At 34.1% G+C, this 23278-nt stretch overlaps 4 protein-coding genes across 4 annotated transcripts; 3 read left to right on the forward strand and 1 right to left on the reverse strand.

Annotated features, from left to right (window-relative positions):
* Positions 1–3121: 3121 nt before the first annotated feature.
* Positions 3122–6274, forward strand: LOC120196752 (scarecrow-like protein 21). Its single transcript, XM_039198479.1, is given in 5 exon segments — positions 3122–3296; positions 4191–4880; positions 4882–5511; positions 5513–5975; positions 5978–6274. Coding segments are annotated over 4 exon segments (1617 nt in total). The 5' UTR covers positions 3122–3296; positions 4191–4463; the 3' UTR covers positions 6085–6274.
* A 166-nt stretch (positions 6275–6440) lies between these two features.
* On the reverse strand, positions 6441–9738 carry LOC120196753 (WRKY transcription factor 1-like). The gene is made up of 5 exons (XM_039198480.1): positions 9577–9738; positions 7941–8481; positions 7694–7856; positions 7462–7620; positions 6441–7200 (listed from the first exon to the last, which is right to left on the reverse strand). Exons 2-5 carry the CDS (start codon positions 8479–8481, stop codon positions 6597–6599), a joined length of 1467 nt encoding a protein of 488 aa, XP_039054411.1. The 5' UTR covers positions 9577–9738; the 3' UTR covers positions 6441–6596.
* Positions 9739–15760: 6022 nt separating this feature from the next.
* On the forward strand, positions 15761–17431 carry LOC120196884 (splicing factor ESS-2 homolog). Its single transcript, XM_039198575.1, has one exon. It carries the CDS (start codon positions 15820–15822, stop codon positions 17359–17361), a length of 1542 nt encoding a protein of 513 aa, XP_039054506.1. The 5' UTR covers positions 15761–15819; the 3' UTR covers positions 17362–17431.
* A 1783-nt stretch (positions 17432–19214) lies between these two features.
* Positions 19215–22678, forward strand: LOC120196885 (probable serine/threonine-protein kinase WNK11). The gene is made up of 3 exons (XM_039198576.1): positions 19215–19305; positions 20836–21339; positions 22069–22678. The coding sequence occupies exons 2-3, from the start codon at positions 20836–20838 to the stop codon at positions 22456–22458; spliced, it is 894 nt and encodes a 297-aa protein (XP_039054507.1). The 5' UTR covers positions 19215–19305; the 3' UTR covers positions 22459–22678.
* Positions 22679–23278: the final 600 nt, after the last annotated feature.

Consider the following 23278-nt stretch of genomic DNA (forward strand, 5'->3'; position numbering starts at 1 on the left):
TTCGAGACTTTTGTCTTTGGAATGTTTTTTTTGAATAATTGTCTTTGAAATGTCAAATGTATGGAATAGGACAAAAAACCATTGAATTGTCGTTTTTTGAAAAACAAATATTTAATTTGATTTTCAGCTAATTTGTCAAATAATATATATAAATGATGTTGTTTAATGAATGTTCCACATGCACACATATTTTGGATTTTGTAGGCACCCAATTGTCTACGGGGTGCAGTCAATCTAAAGACAAAGGCCATGACTTTATTGTTCATAATATTAATTAATCAAATAAATTATTAATGGTTACTTGTAATATAACATTGGATGAATCCCAAGTCCTCAAACATATATTACTATAATTCCTTAATAGACAAATCTAACCCATAAAAGAAGAGATCAATAGTTTATTAACAAAATTCTTTTATTTCCAAGGTTGTCATTTTATCAATGTATATATCTCATAAAACTTTATATTCATTGATAGATGACAATGACAAATATATTTTTATTTTTTTTTTGGAAAATTTATTATAATGATTAGTGTAAATTATGTGTTTAGTATTTAAAACTATCAGTTTTGGTTCGTTTAGTACCTAAACTTTTAATTTTTTCTTCAAATTATATTTAACTTTTAATTTTTGTTTCACTTTAGTATCAGCTATTAAAAACTTAAGGGACGAGCTCACCGGCCGTGTGTCTATAGTCGTTAGCGTTCGCATCTATCTGTCGGTGAAGTCCAAACTTTCAACCCTCACTTTCTCGACCCACTTAACGCGATTCCGATCTCCCAAATAGACGATGGACTCTTCGATTCCCTATCCTCCGATCTATGGTCTAGCGTCCGATGGGCTTGAAACTGGACTATGTGATCGGCTCGTTATTCTCTCATGGTCCACCGGAGCTATATCATGTCAGTTCGTCCGTTAAGTTTTTAACAATGAGGTACTAAATAAAACAAAAACTAAACATTATGTATGATTTTTTTTTAAAAAATTTTAAATACTAAAATATCAAAACTGATAATTTAAATATTAACACGTAATTTATCTAATCATTATTGTGGTTGATAAGTCAGGATCTGGATACATGATTACCGATGGTGATTATTAAACTAAAAAAATAGAATATTAGGGATAGATTGAGTGGGATGTTGAAAGAGAGTCGCTTTCGAAAATTTTAAATTCTTATATAATTTAATTATTATTTTTATATTAATAATAATTTTACACATTTAAAATTTTATAATTTTGTACCTCTAAATTTTTTATATAATATTTTTAAAGATCCACACTCATTATATAAAATCTACATCAATCTTTGAAAACACCGCTTGTATCAATAATGTAAGCCCAATAGTATCCTCCAAACAATGGATCAAAATCTAATGATTTTTGGAGGTCACTTTAGCTTAGACTTAAAGCCACATTAACTTAGAAGCTCCCTTTCTTTATCTTAAATATACATTAATATTTATTTAAAAACAAAGAGAATTTTCCAAATTTTATATATATGGCATAGGGAAGGGGTGATTATTGGTAGAGATAAGGTGTGTTTGTAGGGACACTAACTTTGGGGAGGGGACAAAGAAGAAACAATATACTTTCTTTCTTAATCTTTCTTTTGTCATTTGCATGAATTGGATTCCTTACAAAACTTATTTTTTTACGGTTGGAATCACTTGCTTCATTACATCAATCAATGTTGTATTTTCTTTTCCTAAAGTAACATTAAGGAATGATTTGGATGGTTAGGATTCACTTACGTCTGGTGTAAAACTTTAATTTTTAGGATCGTTAGATGAGGAGAAATCAAAGACTGAGATTACTCATTGTTTTTTTTATATCTTCTCATTTCTACTGTTAATCTCAACATTAGATCTCCTTATCCAATGATCCTAAAAAGATGTAAAACTTTTAAATTTTATATATAATTGGATCTTAACCATATATATATATATATATATACCCTTTTATTTATTTATTGGATCTTTATTATTTTAGCGTTTGAATTTAATATTTTATACAATTCATTTAAAAAAACATAGAATATTAAAGTTTCGGACAGATGAAGAGAAGATAGAATCAGGAGATCATGGTTTAGACTAAAAATTGATATTTTTATTATAATTAATCATTATTTTCGATCCACCAGCGACATCTCTAGATTTAGCCTTATCTTCTGAAATTTTAATGACTTCCACCATACACCATGCGGCCAAATAGGTCATATTTTATATGATAGTATACACATATTCATCAACTTAAGTTTTAAATACTATTTTAGGATTAGGTAACCACTGATGCAATTGATATCATATGAAATTTAAAAATAAATATTTTATATTTTAAATAATTATAAAATAATATATTTTAGAATCTTCAGTTTGAAAATATTTTTACTAATGAAAAGTGATTTTCCACCCATAAACAAGGTTAAACACTCAAAATTAGATTAAAATCATGATTGTAAAAGTGATTTTCAACCTAAACCATTAGCTCAAATTTTTAACTTTTGTGGTAGAAAACATTTTTGATGAAATTGTATTTTTTATTCTCAAATACTATATTTTCATGTTTAAAATCATATATATATCACTAAAATCACTTAATTAGTCAATATTTCATATTCAAACTAATCCAAATCATATATATATATATATATATATTATATTACAAGGTATTTTTTTGGGTAAACTATGTATTTAATCACTTATATGTTTCTATATTTCATTTAGTCGCTCAACTTTTTCTTTAAAATCATGCTTAATATTATATTTTTTGTTTCATTTTGATCACCACAATTTGATAAAGATAAAAAATTTTTATGTATATATTAAAATTTTAAATTTTTAATAATCAAATTAACACAAAGACTATAATTATCGGTGGGAAAGAAAAGATAGCAATTAGCAGGATGGATGGGTTTGACCAAATGTAATCAAGAAGGGTATTATAGTACTTTGAAAATTCCAATAATAGCATAAGTAACTTGCAAGACAACTCACAATGTTCTTTATTTGATGTTAAGGCCTAAGGGCATTAATAATTCAACACTTTTTTTATTATTTTAATCAATAAAATGATGCAGATGTTGATGTGACTCTTTACACAAAAGAATTAAATCAATTCATTGCTGTCTCATTTCCAATCGTCTTTTTATCTCAAAACTGGAACGTCTGTTTTTCTTTGTTTTTTTTATTTATTTTTAAAGTTGAATTTCCACCAGAGCTGAAGATTCCTTACAACAAGGTGACCCCATTGCTTTGACGTTGCAAGTGAATTTATTCTCGAATTGAATTTAAGGTCTGTTTTCTCTTGGCTGAATTTTCTGGAGCGGGGGGTTCTTGAATTTTGGTCTTTTGCTGGTTTAGCTTTCTTTTGGGTTGGAATTTTACTTGTTTTTTTTAATCCAAGTATGTATTCTTTCTGATGTTCAAAGTTCTGGGGTTTTTTTAATCTTCAAATTGGCTCTCATTTCTCTATCTGCCATGTTTATGGTTGATGTTTTATTCTGTTTGGTAGAAGGAATTATTGCAGACATTTGGTTGCTTACTGGGTTGTTCGTACTTGCAGAAATCCTGTTGGAAATGACAGAATTAGAGAAAAAGACAATGTTTTCATGAAGAAATCAATGAGCTTTTTCTCTCTCTTTCATTTAAAAAAACTTTAATAGTTTTGGATCAGTAAAAAGGAAAACTGATATTTCAATGTTAAAGCTCCTTCAGCTCTGCAAGAACCGGATGCCTGATGAAATGTTCAGTTTCTGGAAATGTGTTGCTAAATATCTCCAACTCTGACCTGAAATTGAAGCTTTTAATTGCAGTAAAAGTCATTTATGTGTAGACTGGAATTGAAGTTTTTAATTGTCATTGTAGATATTTTAAGCTAAATGTTGTTTGAATATCTAATTAATGTACTTATTTAGTCTCCTTCTGCTTCAAAAGATGTGTTCAATAGGTCAATGTGAGAAAAGAGTACAGCGGGTTAGATTATTTGAGGTGTAGTTTTCTGACTCTAAGGGAAATATTAGAGTAAGAAAAACTTCGTTTTGTTAACTTAAAACCTTCCAGATTGTGATTCCTCCATTTTTTAATCCGTATTCACGATATGTTTTGTATAAATTTTAGAGAAGAAGAAACTTCTGTTACAAACTAGGTGCTGCCATTATATCTGCTGAACTTGTTTCACATTTTGCAGATCATATTGAGATAGATGGAAAGAATCTTGATAGGGGTGAAGGATAATGGTAATGTTGATTTGTCTCTCATCTGTTTGCAGCCAGCGTGTAGCATGTAGAGAGAATCCATGGTTTTTAAAGTTATTGCTATTACGATCACGATGAAAATGCTGAATGCTGGAGTCAGACTGGAATTTTCATTTTAGTTCGAAACAATCCCGCCCCGCTCGAATCCATTGATCGCTCCAACCCTCACAAGGGGACAGAAACTGTTCCAAGTAAACTGTCCATCCATGCAAACATTCCAGCAACACAGAAGCTCAGTCATGGCAAGCAGATTGTACCGAAATATAAAGCAAGAAGTCAAACCTGTTCCCTATTGCTTTCCTCAACTCCCACCTATTGATCAATCTTTCTGCTATAGTGACAGCAGCCACGGATCCCACTTTTCTGTTAAGAATTCCCACGAACATTATTGCACTTTGGAGTCATCTTCTGCAATCATCAGTTATCCTGCGTACGACTCTTCATTAATTGTCGGTTTCTCACCAAATGGAAGCCCAATGTCACAGCAAGATTCTCAGTCATACCGATCCGATTTACATTACTCTCCTGATAATACCAATGGCTCTCCTATTAGTTGTTCCTGCATAACTGATGATGTAAGCGACTTGAGGGATAAGCTGAGAGAGCTGGAGACTGCGATGTTGGGGGCCTGATTCTGATGTTATTGACAGCACAACCTCACCAGAGATGGCCAGCTGGAGACTTGTAATGGATGCAATCTCCAGAGGGGACTTAAAGCAAGTCCTTGTCTCTTGTGCAAAAGCAATGTCGGATAATGATCTCTTGGTGGCACAGTGGTTAATGGATGAACTACGTCGAATGGTGTCGGTTTCTGGTGAGCCAATTCAGAGGTTGGGAGCATACATGTTGGAAGGGCTTGTGGCACGACTAACCTCCTCAGGGAGCTCAATCTATAAGGCTTTGCGATGCAAAGAACCAGAGAGTGCTGATCTACTATCTTACATGCACATTCTTTACGAGGTTTGCCCTTACTTAAAGTTCGGCTACATGTCTGCAAATGGAGCCATTGCAGAGGCCATGAAAGATGAAGATAGAGTTCATATTATCGATTTCCAAATAGCTCAGGGGAGTCAATGGATCACTCTCATCCAAGCATTTGCGGCTAGGCCTGGTGGACCACCCCACATCCGTATAACTGGTATTGATGATTCCACATCTGCACATGCACGCGGAGGAGGCCTAAACATCTTGGGGAAGAGGCTGTCCAAGCTTGCGAAGTACTTTAATGTGCCATTTGAATTCCATGCTGCTGCCCATGTCTGGTTGTGAGGTTCAGCGGGAACACCTTCAAGTTCAACCAGGAGAGGCTCTAGCCGTAAATTTTGCTTTCATGCTTCACCACATGCCCGATGAGAGCGTCAGCACTGAGAATCACCGTGACCGACTCTTGAGGCTGGTTAAGAGCCTGTCTCCAAAGGTTGTAACCCTAGTTGAGCAGGAATCAAACACAAATACTGCTCCATTCTTCCCAAGGTTCCTGGAGACATTGAACTATTACACAGCCATGTTTGAATCAATTGATGTAACTCTCGCCCGGGAACACAAAGAGCGGATCAATGTTGAACAGCAATGCCTGGCGAGGGATGTTGTTAACATAATAGCTTGTGAGGGAGGCGAGAGAGTGGAACGGCATGAACTCATGGGAAAATGGAGGTCAAGGTTCAGAATGGCAGGGTTCACTCCTTATCCTTTAAGCTCATTAGTTAATGCCACCATAAAACACTTCTTGAGAACTACTCTTATAGATATAGGCTTGAAGAGAGAGAGGGGGCTCTGTACCTTGGTTGGATGAACAGGGATTTGGTTGCTTCCTGTGCATGGAAGTGATTTACATTTTTGTCTTCTTTGCACTCTTTAATGTTGTCCTCACACACTTGAGAACAAGGGACTTCAATTAGTGTTAATTTTAGGAGCCTGGGACACTTTGGTACGAAGTCCTATAGCTCATAAATGGGGTTTTCTTTTACCATGTACTTCCTTGCAAAATCATAAGTTAGCCACCACCTTTGCAATCATCTATTTCCATTGTTTTCTTCAGTCTGCAAAGCTGTGCATTAGAAGGCCTATGGACAACGGAGATAGAAGATTAGAGCCATAAAACCTGTTCATAACCAATGAGAAAAATAACTGCAAGGATGCCATCGATAAAGATTAGCAATAACACATTCTATATCAAATCTTACTGTCAAATAAAATTGCTGCATTATTTAACAGGTTAATAAATTTTACACACATAGTTTGCTAAGATGGATATGAAGTTCAGCATCAACTTCAACACCCCAAATAGATCAATTTTAATACACTGCAATTTGCGACTATAACTAACCATCTGCCACATCTCAGCTTTGAACGGGCTCTGCATTTGGTTGCCGTTGCTTGTCAAAATCACACTCTGAATGTGGAGTGGTATGCACCATCTTATCAATGCAAACATCATTTTCTGATTTGGTTTCTGAATTGCTAACTGGTTGCTTGTTTAATGTACTTTGAGAACTTGATGTACCATGAACGATGATACAATGGTCAACTGCATCATTTTCCTTATTAGGATCAAGCTTCCCACTCTGTTGCTCGTTTGATCCACTTTCAAGTCGTAATATAGGTGTATCCATTGTACCAACACAAACAGTATCCCTTACTTCCGACTTAGTTCTTGACTCACCAGTCAATTTTTCACTTGATTTATTCTCAACTTTAAAATTAGGATGAACAATAATGTCAAGGCAGACGGTCTGACTTTCTTCCACCTTGGTGCTCGGTTTGTCATGATGAGATACTGAATGAACATTTACCCCCTCATAAGTAGTTATAACTGTCCTACTTGGGGGCAAATCATGGCCATGGCTTCCGTCGTAAGTAGTTATAACCAATTTAGCATCATGAGAAGCCCTCTCAACATGTTTCTTGACGGGGCATCCAGGAGTTGAGCACCTATAATAGCTCCTACACCACAAGAGAATAGCATGCCAAATTAATGCCAGAAGCCTCATTATGGATATATAGGTAAAACAAAGACAACTTTCTAAGATCATAAAAGTATTTACTATGCATCGACTACAATCTCAGCATTAGAGATGCAAAGACAGACATCTACAGCTGGGATAATACTGCTAATTACCATAGCAAATGAACAGAGATAAAATGTAAATTAGATAATTTTAGGTGTTTCAAATATGCATAAACAAAAATGAACTTAATACACACCTCGGATTTGGATTGCCTTTAACTAGTTTTTGCCCATATTTGCGCCAGCGGTACCCATCATTTACAATATCAACCTCACTCAGAGTCTTGATAACCGTATGTGATTCACTGGCTGGGTTCTCCACTGGAGATGCATCAGCATTTCGATTCTCTTTCTTCCTGTTTATATTTGATGACTGTTAACCAAAGCTTAAGAGGATATAGTACACACATGAGAAATAAACTAAGCTACCTTCGTTTTGAGATAAGATGATCATCATCACTGTCAGCAACATTTTGTATCCTATTTGATTTTGAAGATGTACTTTTAACATCTTCACTGACAGCACTAGCTAAAGGTTGAGAACCACCTGCTGGCTCTATTTGGGGAGGTGTTTGTGCATCCAATGACTCATCTTCAAATATGAGGTCAGTTATAAAAACGCAGTTTATCTTTATCACATCATACTAGTCATAAATGAATAATATGTTCTCCTTACCTTTGACAACAATTGCAGATGAATTATCTGGTCGTTCCTCAACAACAGATACACCAAAATCTACAGCTAGAGGAAGGTTCAGTGGCATTGGATGATCATGCTGACCAAAATAGACAATGTCAACCATTTTCCCATTGTGTGAATGTTCCAATTGCTTTTTCACTAGGCAGTTTGGATGTGTACATCTGTAATAACTTCGAATGAATTCATTTCCTTTAACAAGTTTCTGCCCGTATTTACGCCAATTATACCCATCCTCCGATGGTTTCTCACGTACTACAAGACTTCTCGCCTCCATACCAGGCAATGGAGAGGGAGTCAGTGACGTCATCTTGGTCATCATAGAGGGAGCATTTCCTAGTTTCTCCGATTGCGAAAGCAGGTTTTTCTCTGATTTAATTGAGAGGGCATCTCCTCCTTGATCAGATTGTGGTGAGGGAACTTTACTATCAGAATGTTGCAATGCCTTCTTTCCAGCATCCGGGCTCTGTAATTTATCTTTATCAATTTCATCTGGTACACAATGCTCTGAAGAAACCATCTGAAGTAAAGAGCCTCTTATCAGTTAAAGGTATTTCAACAAAACCCTAGGTTCCATTAAATTACGCCCTGTTGCTAGCCCGCACGTGGAAAAAGGCATTTGAAAAACAATAAAGTGTACATTACTTATGTAAAGGTATGTTAGTATACTATGTTGTTCTATTTCTTAATGTGTGCATAGAAAGTTCTAGGGTCTTGTAATTGCACCATTGTTGTTAGGATCAGTTGGAAACGGTTTGGAAGCAGTTAGGAAGTCTGTTAGTACACTGTTTTCTAAACCATCTCTAACTGATATCTCTCTTGTATAAATATGCTGGTCTCTTTATGAGATTTACAGCTTTCTATCAATAAAATCTTCTAGTCTTCTTAGCTTGAGATATTCTTCCTCTATTCTTGTCTAATCTCTAATATTTCTATCTTGAAATCCTATCAACTTAATGGCGATTTGATAATTCTGAAATGAACCAACTAAAGTGGAACAATCGTTAGTATTGAATTGCACATGAATTTAGAGAATACTAATCGTATCATATTGCGGCAGCTGATGATATCATGCTTAACTAAGATATAAGAACTTCAAAATCAACAAAATCTTCGGAAAAATGATGCATTCATAACCGTTTAAAAAAAACGTTGAGCACGACAGGAAATTCTTCAAAACGCCAAACAAACAGCTCCTAATTCAAATAGTAATAGAAGTATGGAATTTAAGAGTTTAAATTAAGAAAAACAAATAAAAATAATGTTCGTCCTTTTCTTCAACTAAAACAAACAACCAACAAATCACCAGGAAAATCTCACTATCAGAACGAAACTTGAATTTTTTTTTCACCTATGAGAATTTAGCTCAAGTACTATGGTTTTCCAAACTCCGTCACTCCTTTTCTTCGAATTTCTCAGCAACCAAAGAGAGTGCAAACAAATCAAGAACCACAATTTCAAGAGATACGCAGGGAAATGGTAAAGTCAATTCAATTCACACGAGAACAAACAAATTAGGTACATAAATTAAAAAGAAAAAAAACTGAACCAAGTAAATACAGTAGAAAAGGAAGAGCGAAAAAAAAGTATATCTATGCAAGTGTTTGCAGGAAACCTGGCAGTAGATCAAGCTATAAGAGTGGATCAGAGACGTAGATCAGGCGGGTTAATGGCGATTAGATAGAGGAAGTGAAAGTTGGTTAGATGAATGGTGGAAGTAGAATGGGGAAAGAGCGTTTCAGGTTTGTTATTCTGACGAAAGAAAAACAAAAAAAGGTCAGGCAAGGAAGAATAGCGTTGAGACAACTATAGTATACGGTCGGTAACACTCGAGTATTTGTGCGTTCTTTTGTCTTCATACGCTATCCAATTGTTATTAGGGTTAAATACCAATTCATCCACAAAACTATACCTTATTTAATAATGTGATCATTTAAGAAGCTTTTTTTCCTTAATTTATTCACTTAATTTTTTAGCATCGGTCACATCACCTAATAGATAATTTTTTTATTAGCGTGGACTGATTATAAGATAATATATGTTTGAAATACTATTAACTATTTGGTAATGAACGCTCAAACATCTATATAGACGACGTGTTCAAACTTGATACCTCTAAGAATAATAAATATTCCTTTAATCACTGAGGTTACTTGATTCATACTATAAGATAATTTTTCAAATAAACAAAAGGTTAATTCTTTTATTAGTTTTAGGGTAAACTACTTATTTAGTTATCTATCTATTTTTGTAGTTTCATTTTGGTCATTTAACTATTTTTATAAAATTATATCTAACGTTATATTTTGATTATTTGTCGTTAAAAAATAAACAGAACAATTAACGTGCTAATTTTCTTATTTTTTTTCAATGATGATGTGACATTATCTTATGGTGACATGTCAGAATTACCATTAATTTTTTAACGACGTATGACCAAAATAGAACTAAACAACGTTGTGTATGATTTTGAAAAAATAGAGTGATCAAAATGAAATCTTGAGAAAAAAGTGACAAAATATGTAATTTACCCTTATTTTTAATGGTGGGTTGTTCTGGTAAGCTGTAATCGGTATTGGGGGCTAATGAACGGCTGGAAAAGGCCCAGGCCCGCTTACGGAAAGTAGAAATGGAGGCGGATCAGTTTCGAGTGAATGGATACTCTGCGATAGAACGAGAAAAATTGAATTTGATTAATTCAACTTATAATATTTTTAAACAATTAAAACAAAAATAAAATCATTTATTTTGAACAACAAAGAGCGATTAAACAAGTCCGACAACGGGTTTTACAATAAGCTTGTTATTTGATTTTCATTATGCAGGGAGACAGCGGTGAAAAGGAGAGCAGCTTGCTGGTAATGGTATTATGGACAAGTTAAATATTGACTTTAATATTTGTGTTTTAAGGGTTTTTATTTCAGATTATTTTGTTTTTTTATTGATAAAATTTTATTTAGCTGGCGAAAAAAATATGAAATTGAATGAAAGAATATAATATTGGTGAGAAAATGTGGTAGGTTTTAAAAATATTTGAATATTTGATATTTTAAATATTTTTTAAAATTTATTCAAGCCAAGTTGAAAGTGGGTTTTTATATTTAAAATCAGGACGAGTGAAACACTACCAAAAATTAGAGTAGATAAAAGTCAGGTGAATATTTCTAATGTTTGGGTTAGAGTCGAGACGACAGAAAATCTAACCTATTATACTCGTCCTTAATTCTTCTCCATGTGTGATTGAATTAATAAATTTTTTTTGAACTTTTTTATATTAATTTTAGTTTAATAGAAGTATCTTTTGATTTGGTTTAAAATTTAGTTGGATCTTGAAAGTTTAATGGGTCTAGTGTGATTAAAAAATAATTGAGTCATAATTTTTAACGGGTTTGAACTTAATATATATATTAAATAATTAATATTTTTGGTTGATTTGATTAATTAACTGATTTTGAATCGAATAACCATTAATCAAATTCTAAAAAAGTTATTCATTCTCCGACCAAACTAATTTCGATTGTCGATCGTTTAATCGTACTAATTTGATTCGGCGGTTAATTCAATTAAAATGGAGAAGTGAACACCCCTAGCTATATCTATGAGGTGTATGTATATTATCAATAAGTTAAGAAATATTCTAAACAAATACTCTTTTATAATCATTTCATACTAATAAAAGAAAATACATCTTGCATCATCTTTTAGTGAATTATTTAGGCTTAATATAAAAAATACTCAAATTATACCTATTTTCTCATTTAATTGTATTCGGTCAATGTAAGTGTCTAGTGTTATTAATGTTACATTTTAAGTGTATGACCCGTCACAGTTGCTAAAAAAAATTGTCATCTAACATGTGTCGTGTTTATAAAATTTTGAAAATTTTATTTAAAATAAAAAACTAAAAATTATATTTTTGAAAAAAATATCTCAAAATTTGCTCAAATCTTAATTTTTTTAAACTTTGAAAATCGTCGACCGTCGTCCTTTACCACCGTTGTCATCAACGAACAACCTTAATTGAGCCTCCAACATCGTTTCCATTGTCGTCGGCTGAACCTCCATTCATGAAAAAAAAAATTAAATTTTAAATCCCTAAATCCACCATCTCCTTTGTGGTCGACGACAAAGATAATGACTGTCAAGGAAGAAGGTAAGGACGACGTCGACAACAACAACCGAAAAATTGATGGTAAGTGAGAATATAATTAAAGTTATAAATTTTAGGTATGATTTTAAGGATTTTGAGTTTTTTTTTTTGAAAATATTTTTTTAAAATATAATAATATTTTAAAGATTATTTTAAAATATTCAAAAAAATATAAACAAAACACGTGTAAAATAAAATATATTTTTAATGATTATTACAACATAAACACTTAAAATATAAACTCAAAAACTTTAAATACCTACGTTGACATAACACTTAAGAAAAGAGTATAATTTGAGGTTTTTTATATTAAGTTTTTTTATTATTATTACGTCCTTAATAGATTATTTTAAAGATAAATTATACAAATAATCATTAAAATTTAAGTAAATTTTTGTTTTCTTACTGAAATTTTAAAATAACAAATTAATTGTTAAAGTTACGATTTATAATAAATTATCAATATTAATATCAATTAGCATGAGTAATAGAATATTAATGTGACATGGCACAATAACGTTGAGCAATTTTTGAATAAAAAAATGATTTTTTTTATAACAATAAGTCAATAACCCCCGTCTCTTTTTTTTTTCCACCTTTCCTTCTTGTCCTTAATCCTTTTCCCATATGACTATATTTCTTGTCCTTCATCCTCTTTCCATATGACTCTATATTACATCCATGAAAGACACTTCATCAATATGTCTCATCAATACCACCGCTGTTACCATCTCACGGTCGAGTGTGTGGCCAACACTACCAACAGTAAAAATCAAACGATTTGAATTCTTATCAACGTTGTTGTTTTGCTGGGATTTTTTCTCCCTCATTGTTTCAGTCTCTGCTCCATAACCATCTTTAGTAGTTCTCGGGGTGACTTACAGCACCGAAAACTCTAACAATGAACTGGAAATTATGGTGGAATCGAGTTTCTCTGATTTCGACATCATATTTGGCCTGTCGTTGAAACTCATGTTTCTTATCTGAATGCCGAACAATGATTCGTTGGAAGCGGTACTCCATTCCGCCTGTGAAGTACCGCTCGCCGTAGCAATTACGTGAGTTAAGATCCTACTTGCTGTTTGATGAGAAACTTGATCACTGAAGAAAAAACTCTACAATTTCATTACCGTCATTAAAAATAAACTATTATCTATATCAATCTTTCCACCATTAAATTCTTAACAGATGTTAACATGATATTTCACCAAAGTAAAACTTATTTAACAACTTTTCAACCTTACCCACCAACTCTCTTCAACCGTGACTCATCCCAGCTGGACCAGACCTGCACTTCACACCAGCGCAGCTTGAAGAACCACAGGTTCCTTTTGAAGGGAACTAACTATAAGAAAGTTTATGGTTCTTTCTAGCGACATATAGTCAAGGGTCGTAAATTGTAATCTCGTCCCAACATCACATGCAAAGAAAAAACTCTGGAGTTGGATCTTTCTAGGTATTCGTCGAATTTGGATGAGCATTGGATATTAGAATATAAATAATATTTAGATATATGTTGAATATGAATTCTTTGAAATAACATAGGAAAGACGTTAGAAAAATGCATTTTAGAAATGGGAAGTCTGATATTGTTTACGATACAGCATGAATTCCTGGGACATGAGATGCTATATAAATAGAGAAAACCTCAGTCATGGAATCAAGGCCAAGTGTTTGTGAAAGATAATCAAGTTTCTCATCAAAGTTCAAACCGCAAGTAGGATCCCAACTCACGTATTTGCTCTTGCGAGCGGCGCTTCGCAGGTTGAATTAGTACCGCTTCCAATGAATCAGAGGAACTCGATTCCACCATAATTTCCAGTCCACTGTTTGAATTTTCGTTCCTGTCAGCCACTCCAAGAACAACTAAAGATGATTATGGAGCAGGGGCTGAAACAATGAGGGAGAAAGAATCCCAGCAAAACAACAATGTTAACAAGGATTCAAATAATTTGATTTTTACTGTGTAGTCTGTTGATGGTGTTGGCCTCGTACTCGACCGTGAGATGGTGGTAGTGTGTTACTGGTTGTAAGGTTTCTTGCATGGCTGTAATATAGTCAAATGAGAAGAGGATGAAGGATAAGAATAAGAAAAGGCGGAAAAAGGAAATATGAGCTATTGTTATAAAAAAAACAATGTAACATGCCATATAAACATTCCATCACCCATGTTAACTATAATAAGGTGGTGTTTGGTTCGTTGGAATCCCTTGGAATTAGAGGGAATTAGAATTCAATTCCACCGCTTTCCCATGTTTGATTCAAGTTTTCAAAGGAGAATTAGAATTACATCCATAACATGATGAAATTGAAATCCTTTGGAGGAGGGAATGTGAAATTTGATCATACTACCCTCATCAATCTTTTGGTATTCGGGTTGGATTTTTCTTTAAAAATTTCGGGTTCGGGTTGGATTTTTTTAAGTGTGATATTCGGGTCGGGGTTTTTTAAAAAATTTCGGGTTCGGGTCGGGTCAGGTTTTTTAAAGTTTGATATTCGGGTCGGGTCGGGTTTTTTAAGTGTGATATTCGGGTCGGGTTCAAGTTGGGTTTTTTAAGTGTGATATTCGGGTCGAGTTCTGGTCGGGTTTTTTTAAGTATAATATTCGGGTCGGGTCGGGTTTTTTTAAGTGAGGGTGAAAAATACCCGACCCGACCCGAAAAAATATATAATTTTACCTTATATATTTAAAAATAATTACAATAATACCCCTCTATAAATAATTTTTTTCAATTAAGTCACTGCTTTTATTAAATAAAAATAATTTTTTTTATTTCGGGTCAGGTCGGGTCGGGTTTTTTTTAAGTGTGATATTCGGGTCGGGTTTTTTTAAGTGAGGGTGAAAAATACCCGACCCGACCCGAAAAAATATATAATTTTACCTTATATATTTAGGAATAATTACAATAATACCCCTCTATAAATAATTTTTTTCAATTAAGTCACTGCTTTTATTAAATAAAATTAATTTTTTTATTATTTCGGGTCGGGTCAGATTTTAAATTCATATATTCGGGTCGGGTGAAACTTTATTTTGGTCGGGTCGGGTCGGGTCTCAGGTGGAGGTTCTCTTGTTCTCGGGTCGAGTCGGGTGGACCAAAAACCCGACCCATGACAATCCCAAATTAGGATGATTTTAACTTATGATGTTTATTAGTATGATTTTTATAATTTATTGAAATGAATAATCAATCAATAAAATGAAAATTTAATATTTTTTAAAATTTTAAAATATATTGCTACATGTAAGTTATAAAACAAAGTAAAATTAAGCAAAAAAATAAGAAGGACAATTCTGTCATTTTACATTATTGAAATCGAATTCATCTGACATGTCTGCGAACCAAACATAATATGAAATTGTATTCCAATTCAATTTCCTACCAACCAAACATGTTTCAGATTCAGATTCCAATTCCTTCACAAATTCTAATTCCCTCATAAACATTCCAACGAACCAAACGCCATCTAAGTGATGTTAACTATACTGATTTATAAGTGACTGATTTATTATAAATTAGTAATATTAATAATTAATTTATTAATTTTAAAAATTTAGTAAAGAAAATAAAAATTTAATCAAAGTGATACCCTTATTTTAATATACAAGGTATCTTGCTCAATATATAGATAGATAGATATCGACAAACGCATAAAAATCGATAAAATCGAATTTCCTTCTCTGAAAACCCTGATTTCTGAGACACCATGCTTCAATCTCCCGGCCACTCTCCCCGCCACGTTTCGTCACCGTTTCCGTCTCCATATTCCGGGAATTCTTTTCAAACTCCTGGCTCTTCTTCCTCAATCACCCCAAGTAATCTTAGCAAAAAACGCCCCCGGGTCCTCGACGAAGACTGCTATGTGGCTGCCATCGAGAGGATCATCGAGCGCGATTTCTTCCCAGATATCTCCAAGCTTCGAGACCGGCTCGATTGGCTCGAAGCCATCAAGACCGGCGATCCGATTCAAATCCGTGATGCCCAATTGAAGATCATCGAACGCCGTGGCAAAAAGGTAAATAATGCAAATTCTGAGGGTAGAGGTCAAACTCAAACCCCTGGTTCCACGTTTATGAGGAATTTTACTCCTTTTGACGAGTTTGATGGTAATACACCTCAAACCCCTAGTGTTTTAGGTAGGGGATTATGCGGTGAGGGTGATTGTAGGGAAAGCGAGGATGAGGTTGATACGAATTTGTCCTTAGACGAGTTTTTTAGGAGGTATACGAGTGAGGATAACGAAAGCTTTTCAAAGATTTTAGACAAGGTTAACATGAAGAAGAAAGAGAAGTATGCGTTTTTAACGCAAAACGAAAATGGAGAGAAGGATGCTAAATCAATCGAGGATGTAAAGAGGGATAGGATCACAGATGGATATGGAACGTCTGATCAGCCAACTGCTACATTGGAAGGGTGGAATTATACGGCCAAGAATTTATTGATGTATCATCCCGCTGATCTGGGTGAGGCCCCATTGACCGAGGAGGAACGAGCAATAAGATTGAAGGGTTTGACAAAGGAGATCAATCGTGGGAACACTCGTTTTCATGGTAAACTGATGGATTCTAGGCCAAAAGATGATGGATCCGTGGAAGTGCTATATACTCCTGTTGCCGGTGCTACTCCAATGCCTATGTCAGGTAGGGATCAGGATAAAGGCAAAAGGTATGATCTGGAGGATTTGAGGAAGACCCCGAATCAGTTTTATGTGCAATCTGGGAAGAAAGCAGAGAATGGTTATAGTTTTGTAAGGACACCTTCACCTGCACCAGGTATTGATGAATCTCCCTTTATTACTTGGGGTGAAATTGAAGGGACACCTTTGAGGTTGGAACCTGAGGATACACCTATTGATATCGGTGGTAGCGGTGATGGGCCTCATTTTAAGATCCCTTGTCCCCCTGCCAGAGATGTGAAGGCACACTCCTTATCAAGGGAAGCAGCTCGGAAATTGAGAGAGAGGTCAAAGATGTTTAAGAAGCCACCGTTGCCATCACCTTATAGAGGCGGCAGTGCTAGTCCAAGTGTACGCACACTTTCCCCTGCTGCCCAGAAGTTTGTAAGAAGTGCAATTGCAAAGTCGTCTTCTTCTTCAGTGGATGAAACTCTTCGTGCCAGTTATCGAGGTGCAAGCCCTGTGGTGTCTACTCCTAAAAGTGTACGAAGTGTTTCAAGGTTTGGAAGGGATGGCAGCATGAATTCCAGGTCACCTTCTGTAAGGGAGGGTTCTAATCCTCCATGGCAATAGTTGTCTTAAAATATCAATGGTATTATGGTTTAATACTACTGTGTTGTTTGGACTCTAGTAGTACTTGAGATTTGAGATAACCCGTTTGTGTTTAATGGGTAACTGTACAATTTCAGATTTTTCTTCTTCTTTAACTTAGCTTTGTTTCTTTAATGAAAACATATGACAGATTCAAATATAAAATATGTTCTATTTTGTTTCATAATTCTTATCCATTTGACGTTGTCTTTGATGATGATGTTTTCATACCCTTAAACTTTTTGTAGGAAATAGAATTAGGATGGTCTTGGTTCTATTAAGTATTAATAACTATGGCATAGGGCATAGGGATGAGAGTGCCTATTCTCTGCATAATTTTCTTCTGTAAGATTAGAATAGCATCTCATCTGATGAACTGATAATGATATAAATTTATTTGAGAATCTGAAAAAATTGCCATATATCACTTGACCCAAGTTTTGCACAGCTGTGTAACTGTTTATAGCTACTTTTAATAGTGTTGATTGATGTCAAGGATGGGATTCAGTGAGAACTTGGTTTTAGGCTTCTAATCCTCTGTAAGGAACCACTGCTCTGTTCAGGCTGATGCAGAATTGGAAAGCGAATGAATGAGAGTCACTTACTCTATCCCTGCTTAGAGAGCGAAAGGAAAGGAAATCGGAGCAAATAGAGGAAGGGGGTGAGATGCCTGTGCAGGAACTACCAATGGTTGCAAAGAGAAAGAAAGAAGTGAACTAGTGGTGGATATTGGAATGGCAGACTAGTATATGAGAGGTGCCTATGAAATAAATCATTGCACCTACAGTCCAACCATTCAAGAGATAATAATGGATATAAGTAAGCAGTAGATATTGGAATGGCTGGCTGGTATAGTTGATAAGTTTACACCTAACAGAAGATATTTCAACTTTTATCCCGTGAAGTACTTGGCTGTAATTGTACCAACATCTAAAGTTAATCAACAATGTGATCTTGGCTGTCCCAATTGTCGGAGGCCAAAGGAAAAGGATCTCATGTATACCTTGACGTAACACAAAGTTCCAGAATCATAGCCGATGTATGTACAAAATAAAAATTAATTCTAGCAGTAGCAGTTGGCATTTCCCATGACGTTGAGATTCAGGCACGGGATTTTCATGAAACTAAAAGATTTTCTCTCTTTGCTTTTGTAGATGATTCCATGCTTTGTTTTGGTGACCAATCTTTTTGCTTCACGAGTGAAGCCAGCTTTAGACTGTTCTTCTCTTCTCTTCTGTGTAATATGGGTGGAGCTTTACTTTGATATAAATTCATTATATGAATTATTAACATGTGAAAGTTGAATTGAGTTTTTAACATATTATGATCAGTCACTTTCTGTTTTTCTTCTTCACTTTTTGCATTATTCACAGGATTAATTTCTAGAACCATGGAAAGCAATGGTTATATTTGCTTTTTCAGAAGCTTGTTTTCCTGTATATTTTATGGGTTTGTGACCTTGTTTGAACTGCTTGATTTTATTTTACTAGGGTCAAAAAAATAAAATAATTTTATTAACATATACTTAAAAATTGAACTATTAATTCATTAAATTATTAATATATTTAATATAAATATGGTTTTCCAGGTGTATGCTTTTACTGCTTTGTTTTTTATTTTGATATAAATACATTGAAATATCTAAGATTATCGTAACCAAAAGATCTCCAAGTATTGACTAAGGAAGCCATAACAGAAAAAGATTCGAAAAGCAGCCCACTTCGTGATTTTACCCCCACGTGTTCCTTTTTCCCTTCTTCTGAAACGTCATCGTTCTGCTGGATTTTAAAAAGTATTTTTTATTGTAAAACGCGGGCAACTCTGAATACCCGTCTCCCTCCTCAGAGCAAAGCTAAGCTAAACTATTTCTCTCAGCGAACACGCCTTTGCCTTCTCTTTGTATACTTTTTTGCTCTCTTGTCCAAGGTAATCTTCTCTCATTTTTCTTTCTCTTTTACGCATTTCAATTTTCTTTGTCTGGCAGCCAAATTTATGTGTGATCAATCGGAAAAAATGTATTGCAAATTATTGGAGATACTTCCATGGTCTGGATCAGTTGTGGATGATAATTCCTAAACCACGAATCGAAACTATTCCAATCTTTGAATCTTTTAAACCTCTTTCTTTTCGTCTTTCGATTTTCACTCTTTAGTCGAATGTTTCAATCTTGCTCTTTTTATTCATTACACTATGCGTTGCGGATCTAGAAATTTAAGAATTGAGTTCAAAATTTTAATTTTCTTATCTTAAAAATAATGGGTATGCAAAAATTTTAATTTTTTTTCTTTTTTACTTATCTCATTAAGTTAAACTTAACAACTTTTCAAAATAATGGGATGCACTTGGCCCTATGGGGCTTGGTGCGCTTCTAGTGACGCCGTATGGATTTAGGTCTAGGATGTTTTATCTTGCAGAAAATCTTTAATTGCTACAAAATTATGGATATTGAATTGAAGTAGTAATGCTATTTTAGCTCTTTCCTTTTTCTTTCAAGCTCTTGCCATTTTTATTTTTCGAATCATATTGATTTGGGTTGATCAATCGGGAAAAAGAAATATGTATTCGAAATTACTAATGATACTTCCATGACGTGGATCAGCTGTGGATGATATGTTATAAACCACGAATTGAGACTATTCTAACCTTTGGATTCTTTAAGCCTTTTTTTTGTTTACTTCCTCACGTTTCTTGTTTATTTTTTGACATCATTCTTTATATATAATTATAAATTAAATTTCGAATTCCGTTTCCAAGTCTGATTGCTTGATTTGATACTCTTTTGATAATCTTTGTTTCTCCATTTGACTTTGCATTCTCCTTTTTTTGTTTTAATTTTCACTCTTTAACTGATTATTTCAATTTTTATTCAACATACTACGTATGCTTCTAATAACGCCTTACGAATTTAGGTTTATATTAGGATGTTATTTTGCAGAAAATCTTTAATTGCTGCAAAATTCTTGATATTGAGTTGAAGTAGTATAATGGTACTGATGCTCAATTATGTCTTTTTGTTCAAGCTCTAGTCATTTTCTATTTTTCATTTTATGAATCACAATGATTTTGTGACGAAGACAATTTAATTGCTTATTTTTTACTAATATTTCAATAGAAGACTACCTTCCTTCCTATTCATACAGTACGTTTTGATAATACAATCTCAGTTCTGAATCAAACTACACATTTCACCGCTTGGATAATTTTGGTATGGTCAATGCCTTAATCTTCGACATGTCCCTGACAATCAACTATTGTTCCAGCTAATTATATTTGTTGTTGCTGATTTGCATTTTGCCCTTTATTTTACTACCAATATTGGATTTTGTTTCTATTTGATCAGGCTTTCTCGCGTTATGTTTTGTCAAGATTGAACTGTTTCTAGAAAAAAAATTGTTTGGATAATAATTTTTGCAGGTATATTCTGTAAATGTTATCTCTTGTTTCTAATCTTTGAAGATGCCGGCTGCTAGTACCAATATGTCTGACCGAGAGGGAGAATCATTTGTTGAGGTTGATCCCACTGGACGCTTTGGGCGCTACAATGATTTGCTTGGTGCTGGTGCAGTGAAGAAGGTTTACAGGGCATTTGATCAGGAGGAAGGTATAGAGGTGGCTTGGAATCAAGTGAAATTGTCTAACTTTAGTGAAGACCCTGTGCTTATCAATAGGCTTCAATCCGAGGTACAGTTGCTGAGAACATTGAAAAACAAGTATATCATTGTTTGCTACAGTGTTTGGAGGGATCGAGAGCATAACACGTTAAATTTTATCACTGAGGTCTGCACATCGGGAAATTTGAGAACTTACAGGAAGACGCATCGCCATGTGTCCATTAAAGCCTTGAAAAAGTGGTCAAAACAAGTACTTGAGGGGTTGGAATATCTTCATACATATGACCCTTGCATCATTCATAGAGATCTAAATTGCAGCAACATCTTCATCAATGGGAACATTGGCCAAGTAAGTGGGTTTATTCCCATTACTATGCAAAACTCGTTTCCAACTTTATGAGACATAACCTGCGCTCTTATGTTATTTCCTTATAACAATAACTTCATAGACGACTAGTTAGGTGGCTAAGTTATTCTTCTTTTCCAAGACTTGAATTGAATACACAAAAGGCAGTAAAATTATCTATACTCTATAGCCAAATATATTTAGTAGCTGATGACAGCCTTTTGGCCATATATCTAATGTTAGATAAATGTGGTTCTTTGATTGAGAAAGGAAGTGTTGCAAACAAGTGAAACGAAATGTAGTAAGAAACGAGGGAGAGGAAGATTGGTGTAGACCCTTTGTGTAGAGGACAGTAGTAGGTGCCTAGGTGGTGTTTAATCAGGTGTAGAATAGGTGAAATAAACTAAGTTTGGCTGAGAATAAGGATGAATAAAGGAATAGACCGAGAGAACTTTAGAGAAGAGTTTGGGAACATGAAGCAGCTTGCTGAGTCACTGAATGGTCAGTTCAATGTAGTTGAGCAGGCTTTATGTTTTAGGTTCTTGTTGTGAGGGAATGAGAGATTACATGCAGGCGATATGTTTGGATCCATATTATTTCATCTGGTCATTTGAGGAAGCTGGATTTTTCTTCCTCATTTACGGGTTAAGCATAGTAGCTTTAAGCAAAATATTTTTAGTGATAAGACCAACAAACAATTAATATTCACATTTGTTTTAATTTTATCTGCAGGTGAAAATTGGCGATCTGGGACTTGCTGCAATAGTTGGGAGAAGCCATGCAGCACATTCCATATTAGGGACACCGGAATATATGGCACCGGAGCTGTACGAGGAAGATTACACTGAGATGGTTGACATATACTCTTTCGGAATGTGCCTGCTTGAGATGGTTACAATGGAAATACCTTATAGTGAATGTGATAGTGTTGTCAAAATATACAAGAAGGTCACCTCTGGCGTGAGACCCCTAGCCTTGAACACGGTTCCAGATCCAGAAGTGAAGGCATTTATTGAGAAATGCATAGCACAGCCAAGGGCACGACCTTCCGCTTCCGAGCTTCTCAAGGACCCTTTCTTTTCTGACCTCAAAGATGACGAGAATGACTCAGTTTCCACTTGACGGCCTTTCGAGTGAAGTTTCTGCTGAAACACTGGGGAGTAAATTTTCTTTCCTGAATTGACAGAAAGAGTAATCTAGTTTTAAGTGAAATCATATGCCTTATGCTAATTTTTAACACTTTCCCATTTGAGATCCATAAATGCTAATGTGCATATTGGTAGGGTGAACAATGCTAATAGTGCACTGCTTTCTTTAATGCCAGTTGATATGTTGTTGTGGGCAATCTACTATTTACACTGTCAAAAAAATCCAAAGTTGACTACCTTTAGCCGTAGTAATATCCTTTATGAATTGTCTAATGTCGTTTGGTGTAAATGGTTGCAATGATTGATTATATTTTATAGGTTAATAATAAGTAAGGCTTCCTTTATTGAGGAAGCCTAGTTGCTGCCTGTACATATTTTTAAGCTCCCGTAACGGCGCTATTTTCTTTATTATGCAACTCAATAATACATTAGCTAAAATCATTCCATTATGAAAAATTAAATGATCTTATCTTAAAAATATAAAAATTGTCAAAATTTATTTAAAACAAACTATTAATGTTTAGAAAATATATAAACTTTTATTCAAAAAGAAAATTTATAAACTTGTCAACAATTTCTAGAACACGTGGTTAAAATTTCCGTTCCACCTCCCCTAGTTGAGATTTGTAACATTTGTTCAAATATATATATTATAAAAATGATAAAAAATATTTTATTTTTTAGAAAAAGAATTACTATAACAAATTATGTAAAATATAATACCAATTTTTTTTTATCAAAAACAAATACTAGCAATCTAAACACAAAACGAATTAATAAAACAAGTTATTCTT

This window comes from Hibiscus syriacus, unplaced genomic scaffold (genome assembly GCF_006381635.1).
Source record: "Hibiscus syriacus cultivar Baekdansim isolate YM2019G1 unplaced genomic scaffold, ASM638163v2 tig00117034_pilon, whole genome shotgun sequence".
Classification (NCBI taxonomy): domain Eukaryota; kingdom Viridiplantae; phylum Streptophyta; class Magnoliopsida; order Malvales; family Malvaceae; genus Hibiscus; species Hibiscus syriacus.

Excerpts from the sequence above, each read along its gene's own strand:
- LOC120196753 (XM_039198480.1), bottom strand. The coding sequence starts at position 8,481 with ATGGTTTCTTCAGAGCATTGTGTACCAGATGAAATTGATAAAGATAAA. Across the intron at positions 7,857-7,940 it reads ATCTGCAATTGTTGTCAAAG|ATGAGTCATTGGATGCACAA; the intron begins GTAAGGAGAACA and ends TCATATTTGAAG. Across the intron at positions 7,621-7,693 it reads CATCTTATCTCAAAACGAAG|GAAGAAAGAGAATCGAAATG; the intron begins GTAGCTTAGTTT and ends AAATATAAACAG.
- LOC120196884 (XM_039198575.1), top strand. The coding sequence starts at position 15,820 with ATGCTTCAATCTCCCGGCCACTCTCCCCGCCACGTTTCGTCACCGTTT.
- LOC120196885 (XM_039198576.1), top strand. The coding sequence starts at position 20,836 with ATGCCGGCTGCTAGTACCAATATGTCTGACCGAGAGGGAGAATCATTT. Across the intron at positions 21,340-22,068 it reads TCAATGGGAACATTGGCCAA|GTGAAAATTGGCGATCTGGG; the intron begins GTAAGTGGGTTT and ends TTTTATCTGCAG.